We start from the raw sequence: 10,054 nt of genomic DNA on the forward strand, positions 1-10,054 counted from the left end.
TAGTTAATAGCAAACCATTGTTAACTAAAATACAAATGAAAGCAGACTCACTACTACAAGTTACACTTTAATTAAAAAATGACTTGTGAAGCACGGAGTTACAGCCCCTCCCACATAACCCACGGCAGCTATAATTTGTCAACCAGTTAACCCTACAATTGCAAGAAAGGGCTGTAATAAAATTGCAGTATTCTCTGAAGCCACTAGCCAGCATTTAAAAGTACCGTACCTCTTTAAGAGTTTGTTGGGGTTTTTTGTCGCTCCAATGCACGGAGCCTGCTGAGGTGAAGAGAAACAAAAAACAAAAGTGGGGGATGAATCGATCTTACATTTCTCCATGCACGCTGCTAAAGAGCAGCTTTCAACTGGTCCCCCTCTGCTCTGATAGTCAGACATTCAGCACGAAGGGAAACACCACTGACACATGGTTACAAGAGAAAATACTAAACTGAGGCGCATATCCGGGTCTGCAGGTAGACTGACAATGAAGACCCAGAAAACTGTGGAGCACTGCAATTAGTATGACTGCAGCGATTAGGTAGATTCAGGACTCAAAATCAAACATTCTTTTAACACAGTCCATTCAGATCTGTGTGAAGAGTCCTGCTCTTTCTGCAGACGTGCCGCATTTTCTGTGATGACATCGCAGATCGCAGTATGTTCTGCCTTGGGGCATGTGTATATTTCATGTTTTTCAGGATTCCATACTGCTGATTTCAATTGCATGTAAGTGAAACTAATACATCCCACGCTCCTTCCCTTAACCCCCATAATTACTGAATGTCTCATTTTTTAATTTATGTTTAGGTCACAATGAATATACAGATATAAGGTATCTGAGAAGACTAAGGAGGGATGTCACTTCCCCGTTTTTCATGAATATGTAAATAAACCTGATTTATATGTACCCATGTTTAAAATAAAATTGTATGTAAGATACATTGATTAACATCTTCAAAAGATGGTGGAGCTCGTCCTAGGGAAGCAGATGGTGGAGCTCGTCCTAGGGAAGCAGATGGTGGATCTTGCACAGACAATTCACATTCCCACTGTGGACAAGTGTGCGACCAACCAGCCTCTTCTATAGCCAGTGTCCTTGGGTAATTCAAATGACTTAGGTGAGACTGTGATTGTGAGTGGGGGGGGGGGATATACCTGTACCCTTTGTGGGCATGTTGGCTCCCCCTCAAAACCAAAAGGTATTATATTCCTCTGGCCATGAATGTTGCCAGGGGTCATATTGTTAGCATCACTTGTATTGAATCCAGCCAACCATGCTCCTGCCTGGGAGCCCACTGTTCATGTGGTTGCCTGTAGACTTGTGGTGGTGGTGCTGGTGGCATGGCAGTAGGCCCTGACGGATGCACAGAGGGTGCTGTGCGTATCCTTGACACAGGTGGTTCTGTGGCGGAGTTGAAGGATGAGAAGGATTAGTACAGTCAGATATATGTACATGTGGGCATACAATTTACATTGATACATGCTAGGGCCTATACTGATTCACATGTGAAACTCTATTACATGTATGTGCACATTGTGAGTTGGTCTATGAGTGATTTGAATAGCATCAGTATACAGGGATGGGTTTCCTACAATAGTTATTTACATATCAATGATGAAATAATGTGTACTTTAAGTGGCACTATAGTCACATGATTTACTTTTAGCTTGATCTAGGCACAGAACTGGATTAATTAAGCTAAATGTATTGTGATGGCTATAGTATCCATTTAAGGCTTACTCTACATGTGGCTTGTGGCCTGTGTTACTCTGAGACATGTTAGTATTTCAATATTCAAGATCACATCATGAATGGCATTGTGTTATGTAGTAGTAATGTACAGTCAAATTGTATATGTTTGGTTTATTACTCCAACTCTCATGCTCTCCGTCATGTCCATGAGCGATCAAAGTATTTTGTATTGCAATTACATATAATACAAGTGCATGGGATTTTACTCACCAGCATGATGTGCTGTGGTTGCAACACCTGAGTTACAAGCCCCTGGAAGTCCACGGACTGCTGTGGTACTCAGGGACCTGCGGATCATCTCCTGCCATTGGGGGTACTGGGCCACCGCCTGTTCCCCTCTGGTGGACTGCTTCCTGCTCCATCTTCTCATTGACCTGCCTCTTGCAGTCATTCCACCACTTTATAAGGCCCTCAACAGTCCTCCTCTGCTGGGACACACTGTTCGCAACATCCTCTTCCACCAGCCATGCACTCCTTTTTCTTCTAGCATTGCCGTTACCCTTCTCCGTGCTGAATAGGTCACCATAAAGAAGTTGGGACATCTCATCCTCATCTGTGGCCACTTGGCTTCCTCCCTGAGATGTCCCTGGCAATTTTCCTCCCTACTATCCCCCTCCTGTCCCCAAGTGCACCCTTTGTCCCTCTATTTGATGTGCCTGATCTCTGGGGCTCTTGGGATTCTCTCCTCCCATCATCCCTTCTGGCTCTCATTCTCCCCACTCCACTTACGCCCTGTCAGGGGTGGACAGATATGTGTATTTTCGCACATTTTTGTAAATAGCCAGTTTGACTACTTTCGCCAGTATTGCAGCGCCGTATATGCGATTCCCCCGATGTGCGAGGTGAATTTATGGGCGACGTGGGTTTCAGCAGTTACGCTAAAGCCTACGCCGCATATGTAATCTCGCCCCATGTTTTCAGAGTTTAAGTTATTATACTCAGTCAATTAACATGCTGATAAACCCAATTCTTAAAAAATATGTTCAAAATAGTCTTTTAAACTTTGCAACACAAATAAAAAAAAACAAATAAAATACATTCATCATAATATTTATAATAGTAATGAAGTATTATGTCTCTAAATGATGTGAAATTGTACATGATTTATATCTTTAACTTTTTGTTGTTTAGTCAGATGTAATTGAGATAACAAGACAAAGTTTAAATGGCCAGTTTTATCCTGACTTGTTAATTTGTAAGCTGCCAAATATCCAAAGCTAAGCTTTTTCATTAAACACATTACTGTGCTGTCTTATTGAACCTACAATTCCTTGCCCATCTGATTCACTAGTGGTGTTACCAACCCTCCCATATTTCCTGATATCTCCCTTATTTGCCCAAAGTTTTTGGGGGGGTTTTCACAGGTTTCATATTTATCTGCTCTTAGGTTCGGCACCCTGGATAGTGCTTGCTGATTGGTGGCTACATTTAAAACATTTCAGCAAAGGATAACAAGAGAAGGAAGCAAATTAAATAATAGAAGTAAATTGGAAAGTTGTTTAAAATTATATGCTCTGTCTAAATCATGAATGTCTAATTATGACTGTAGTGTCCCTTTAAGTACAATTTATTCATGAAATATGTCAAGCCAAGTTCAGTATTCTTTAAGGCCTTAGATGATAACATTGATGTCCAAAAGTTATCTTTTTTTTTCTTTTCATTTCTTCTCCGTAGTATTTCCCCTTATGCTACTTATATGAGCAGTTAGACCAAGCGTGGTCTATATCTTATTAATTTAGGGAAATTCGTGACAGCTGTGTTTTAATGTAGGCGATAGCAAAACCCAAACAGTAGTGGAAAATATAGGTTTACCAAATATACTGTAATTCTTGTATTGGACTGACAGGCACAGGATTTAGTACTTGCATAAGTTTATCATTTTTATGAGTCTGATAAGATTTTTTCCTTTTAATATATAGGTATTAAGACTATTATTTGGGGTATGTGCTTTTTAATTGTTTATCTGTGATCTTGGTAAACAAATTGTCTGTTTTTCATATTTAAAACTCAATAAATAAAAAGAGGGCCCAAATCAATGCTTTAAGCTCTTTCCTCTGCCCTCCAACTGTGCCAATCTCTGAATTAATTTACATTATCCTAACTTAATATTATCAAAACAGAAGTAAAGGCAATAACCAATGAGAACTACAGTAGTCAGATAAAAAGTTGACCAGAGCAAAACAAAATCACTCTCTTAACCTTTACAGAAAAATAGTGAACAATAAAAACAAAAACAAACTGACTTGCGGCAAAGGTGGAATTATATGACAGTGCCACATTTAGTCACTGAGCTCTTCAGCACGACCCACTGTACAGCTGTCTGTTTATGGAGATTTGATTCCTATGAGCTGGATTGTATGCACCTGTTAGCAATGGGTGTAGCTAAACCACATAAATTCATAATTAGTAGGTGTGTCCACATACTTTTTGCCTTATAGTGAGTGCATTTTACAATAATAAAAATGAACAGTAGGTGTCAGCCTAAGACCACAAATAAATAGAGAACAAAACAGATTTAGAATACAGCAGAGTATAATGATGCACAGTAATATTAAACAGAATATAATTCAAAAGGAAGAAGGATTAAAATATAGAGGACATTCAGAATTAGAGCTGACTCTCCAAAATCGTAATAAAATATTGTATCACATCCGGGTTAGTCACCTGGTCTTTAGCACTTTCTAAAAAGCAAGGAGAAACTTTTCACACACCCAAAATATTTAAAGGTTACCTTATATTTAGAGCATATTTTACACTTTTATGATTCAAATGCTAAAATGTACATCCTGATCACTACATGGCAGCAGTTAAAACATATAGTGGTCAAATCAATGCTCCTAATACCACATCAGTTTTCTTGCATGGGAAGGTGATAAGATTCAATACAAGATATCAAGAGAAGGCAAATTTGTTGACAGCAGAAGTAAATTGGAAAGATAACTATATGAAGTATCTAAACAAGCTAGTGACAAGAGCCAGAACTAAAAGCATACACAACAAAGCAGTCCTACCCCAAGTCAATATTCAGTAAATATATTTATTTGTAAAATGTTACAGTGTGTTTGGGTATGTTATCAATATGAATACTTTTGTTTAACAATGATAAGCAGCTATGATGTTGAATTGACGAGTCTGGACACAGATTGTTAGGTTTACAGGCAACACAAAGTGCAAATTAATGGAGGACACCTCCAATTACGTTTTTTGTTTGACATTTAATATATGACAAAAAAAATTTAATCATATTTAATCAAAAACATAATAAAGCATCACCCTTGCAATTTAATTGCAGAGATGCTTATCTGGAATTACAAAGTTTCTCTAATTTATCTCTGTACCTAGTCTGGCTCAACACCAAAATACCAATCCCAAAGGACTGATAATCATAATCAATTTCAGACAGGTCTTTTGTTCTGATTTTTAAAGTGTCGATACTAACTTCCAGTACTCTGGGATTTTCCAGTATTTGATCTTTAGCAATTCCGATTTCAGTAAGAAAATCAATTTTGTCAATAAAGTTTTTCGTAGACAAGTACAATATGCTAGGATAACTGCTAATAAAGCGTCTTATTTCTACTTCTGAACAACCTAGAGAGAGCAGTTTTTTCTGAGCACTTTTATGGTTTCTTTTAATATATGTATTGCAGAGATCGAGGACGTCCACTCCATTGCCTTGAATCCAAAACAAAAATTCTTTGTCTTCAAGTTTTAGAGTTGACTGGAGAAATTCAATGTTGGCTTTGAGGCGCTTTGTACTTCTTATTAAAATAAAAATATTTTTGATAATTACCTGTTTTACAAATTCCTGGGGACTTTCCCCTCCTAAGCTAATACACAAGTCTTGTAAAAAGTCCACCATCTGCTTATTGAGCTCTGCTCTGTTAGAAAATGTTCGAGGAGCTTTGGCAAGCAATTGGCTGAGATCTTTTGGAGTCAAACCAAGAGAACTAAGGAAAGTAATGTTTTCCTCTAAGTTGTCTATGTCACCAGATCGGAAAAATGATTCTGGAGAGCGCTCAACAATTTTTAAAACTTGTAAATCTGTCTTCAGAATAGTCTGCCAAATGTCCCACTTCTCCAGCAGATGTTCATATGTACGGGTGATTGCCCTTGGATATCTTGAAATAATGCTAGCAATTGTCTCCTTACTAGCTCCCTTGGACTGGAGAAACTTTCTAAGGCTTTCCTCATGCGTAATCATCTTTTTTAGTATTCCCGGTTGACGTTTTCTTGCCATTTTTATATCCACTCCCATTATTTCCAGGTTGCTTAATAAGCTCTGATTCTCAGCTGAAGTCTTTTTTATTTGATCTAAAAGCTGGCTACAGTAAAATCTGTGCCATGATGTTTTGGATAAAGCATGGCTTGAAATCCTAATTAAGCATGAAGTCCTGGAGTGATGCACACAAAAAGTGGTTGTGCTCAACAGCTCTTTCCAAACCATGTCATCGAAGTCCGTTTTACCTTAAAAATATATAAATATTAGAGAATAACAAAACGTGTACATTTGAAATTAAAACAAATAAAAGCGGCATATTTTTACATGGACAAATCTAATAAACAAACATGTAGTTGAACCCCTGAAGAAGAGGCATGGCTCTGAAACGCGTGTGTATAGAGAAGTCTGGTCAGATTCACTGTGGTGGATCACTGGATCACCCACGGAATAAGTGCAAGTATTTTGTTCTATATACACTTTTGTGTATGTGTACAGCAAATGGGAGACTTGTTTAAAAATACCAAGATTTTTTATTGTTATACCATTTAATTGTTTCATAATATTGTGTTGATACTAAATTGTTGTTGAAGACACCATATAATTAAAGGGATATGAAACCCATTTTATTTTTTTATGATTTAGATAGAAAGTTGCTTAAAATTGCATGCTCTAACTGACTCCTGTTATAAGTTTTTCTACGTTCTCTTTGTATCTTTATTTGAAAAGCAGGAATGTAAGGCTTAGGACCTGCCAAGTTTTTGTTTGTTCTGGCTCCTAAGCTTACATTCCTGCTTTTGTCAAATAAAGATACCAAGAGAACAAAGAAAAACTGATAATAGGAGTAAATTAGAAAGTAGCTTAAAATTGCATGCTCTAGCTGAATCATGAAAGAAAAATAAAATTGGGTTTCATATCCCTTTAATGTATTGGAATTATTGAAATCCAATTTAAAATATTTTAATAAATATTAAAGGGACATTAAACCTACATTTTTTTCTTTCATGATTCAAATGGTGAAAACAATTTTAAACAACTTTCCTGTTTACTTCTATTATAAAATTTACTTCATTCTCTTGGTATCCTTTTTTTAAAGGAGCAGCAATACACCTCTGGGAGCTAGCTGAGCACATACAGTAAGTCAATGACAAGAGGCATATATGTGCAGCCACCAATCAGCTACTAGTTCCCAGTAGTTTATTGTGGCTCCTGAGCCTACCTAGGTATGCTTTTCAACAAAGAATACCAAGAACAAAGCAAATTAGATAGCAGAAGTAAATTGGGAAGTTGTTTAATTTTAGCTGATCCCATTTGATTCGGTATGCGCGCTATTATTATTATTATTATTAAGGTACTGCATTTGCTTTCTATAGATTTTGGTTTTGCAGAATACATGTTTAACCCCTTCCCCCCGTTAGGGCTTTAGCGCCATTAGGACCCCTTCATTACCCAAAACACATGGGATGCCAATAGGATAAATCACAATAAAAAAAAATAAAAAAAATCAAGCACCCCTCTTTTGCAAGTAGCTTGAAACATTGCATCTGTGTGTTTTGTTCCCTAACAAAAGAGACCCTGGTGGGGTACTTGCAAAGGAGCTGTGTTGGATCTTTTTATTCTGGATATATCTGCTTTGGGGTTACAGAGCACTGGGATAGCTGTGCTCACTCTAAAGGTTGGTGCTGTTCCTTTTCTTATATTTGTATCAATAGCATAAATCACACCTGTGCAACACAAGGCAGTGGTTTAACCTCTCGCTTGCCGTCACACATATGAAGAAGTGATTCAGGCATGTTGCCCCTTATCTGTGGCTCTCTGGCTTATGTATGCAATATTATTGTCATGCACAGGAAGTTAAAGGGGTAGAGCACTGAGCCAACGCTATAGGTTAATGCCTCAAAATGGGGGAAAGGTAATGTTCTCCTCTATCTCCCATCATACTAAAGTTTTAAAGGGACATTACTTTTTTTTCTTTTATGGTTCAGGTAGAGCTTGTAATTTATAAAAAAATACAAAACTTTCCAATTTACATTTATCATCAAATTTGCTTCATTTTCTTGGTATCCATTGTTGAATGAGCAGTAATGTACTACTGGCAGCTAGCTAAACACATCAGGTACGCCAAAGGCAAGAGGCATATATGCGCATTTACCAGAAAGCTCCTTGTAGTGCATTGCTGCTCCTGAAATACCTTGGTATACTTTTCAACAAAGGATACCAGTAAAACAATACAAATTAAATAATAGACAAATTGTTTAAAATAAATGGTATGTTCAATCTTAATCATTAAAGTTTCATTTTTCTAAAATGCCATTACATAATGAAAATGTGTTCCTGTTAGCCATGTGTTCTGTTAACCACACCATACCACTGGGATAGGGGGAAAGTTCTTGTGTCATGAACTGTATATATATAACCAATACATTAATAAATAAAAACATGATTATATACCCTGTATACACATGTAAATATTACATAATGAAATGTCCCTTTAAATCTGAGCAAAAACAAATATTTGTAACATCTAATATCAATTGTTCTTATTGTGAGGTAATCTTGAAATACAATGCATTACTTGTACATGCAAACCTTTAGCGTTTACTTCCATGGAGCAGAGGCTGGAGTTGAATTGAAGGGTTTGCATTGCTGGGTACAATGTGTTAATGTACTATACCTAAAACAACATGGCTTTGCAGACACCTCCATCAGCTAAGGGGTTTAAATGAAGTGAACTTTGTTTAATGGCACAGCAATGATTTGGTATATATCTACACACTCATATTGCAAATGTTTTGTTTTTATAAAACACTTAGTTTTGTCTTCCTTGTATTTTTTTAAAAAAAGTTAAGCATCGCTATATAAAGTCACGCACTCTGTCACAGAAGGGTCTAGTATTGTTTTGTATTATTGTAGCTATACTAATAATAGTATAAGTGACTTTGCAGACTGACATGATTCTATTAGTTTAGCTACATAGTGACATATGACCATACTATCTAGCTGTACTATGAGAATCACCCCCTTATTCGACAGAACAAAAACACAGGGATGTTGCTAAAGCTCGAAAATAAATAGATGGAATGGAAATGCGCTTACAGTTTAAATGTAATGAATACATTAAAAACATACGTCATAGATATCTCACGTACTCACAGATTGCAATAACGACGCAGGTGTAGAACAGTTCCTGGTATAAGGCTGTAACAAGATTTCTTATTGGTCGAAATAAGCGGCTTCTGATTAGATATAAGGTTCAATGTTTGTAATTGGATGAAGACTTCCAATCCTGGGACAACGTAGTCTTACTAGTCTAGTAGCGGACAAGTTACACCCTTCTCTCCTGGATGTAGTTCTAAAATTAGTTTTACTTTCGGTTTACAGTTGCACATTTGATTATATAATTTCTTTATTCTAGTTAGCTGAACACTATAGTGGAACATCAGTAGATGGCGCTTGTCGTTTTCATTTCACAATCTTATTTTTCTTTGCTAAATTGATTTTAAGCGTTTGAGACATAATTTTTGTACTCGCTGTTACAAGGGTCATTTTTTTCCGTTTAGTTTTAATATAGAAACTTGGCAGCTGGATTCGAATTCGAATACTTTTTATACTTACAATTTCTTCACCTTATTGCTTTCTATTCTTACCAATTCAACTACAGTATTATCTGGGGAGGTTATACATTATTGAGATAAATAGGCTTACCATAATTTTGAGAGGTGAAACTGGGACCACCTGGTGCGGTGCCAGTGGGGGTGTGGTCAGGAGCGTGGTCAAGGGGGGTAGCTTTTATGTGTGTAATGTTTCATGGATACTCTACCCTTCCTCAGTCAAACAAGTGAATCACGCAGTTTAAATAGACCATAACACCACCCCCTAGTGAAAAAGACACCATTACGTTGTCATGGCAAATAAATCATTAATCTAAATCTCAGATTCTAAATAATGCCAAGCATCAAGCATAATTATCACTTTAATAATTATCAATTTCACAATTTAATATCTGCAGTGTAATATGTGTTTTATGTGTCTAATTAAGGAACAGAGCCAAATACTGATAAGGCATAAATACAACATTGAATGAA

General features: G+C 36.8%; 1 protein-coding gene and 1 long non-coding RNA gene across 2 annotated transcripts in view; both read right to left on the bottom strand.

Annotated features, from left to right (window-relative positions):
• LOC128660268 (uncharacterized) overlaps nt 1–629 on the bottom strand; it is a 35,026-nt gene extending 34,397 nt beyond the window's left edge. Inside the window, exon 1 of the long non-coding RNA XR_008402518.1 lies at nt 230–629. This is a non-coding gene — a long non-coding RNA (uncharacterized LOC128660268). The remainder of the gene's footprint in view (nt 1–229) is intronic.
• A 4,141-nt stretch (nt 630–4,770) lies between these two features.
• Nucleotides 4,771–9,693, bottom strand: MTERF1 (mitochondrial transcription termination factor 1). Its single transcript, XM_053714027.1, has 2 exons — nt 9,675–9,693; nt 4,771–6,217 (listed from the first exon to the last, which is right to left on the bottom strand). Exon 2 carries the CDS (start codon nt 6,195–6,197, stop codon nt 5,052–5,054), a length of 1,146 nt encoding a protein of 381 aa, XP_053570002.1. The 5' UTR covers nt 6,198–6,217; nt 9,675–9,693; the 3' UTR covers nt 4,771–5,051.
• Between the last annotated feature and the right edge of the window lie 361 nt (nt 9,694–10,054).

Source organism: Bombina bombina, chromosome 5 (genome assembly GCF_027579735.1).
Source record: "Bombina bombina isolate aBomBom1 chromosome 5, aBomBom1.pri, whole genome shotgun sequence".
NCBI lineage: Eukaryota > Metazoa > Chordata > Amphibia > Anura > Bombinatoridae > Bombina > Bombina bombina.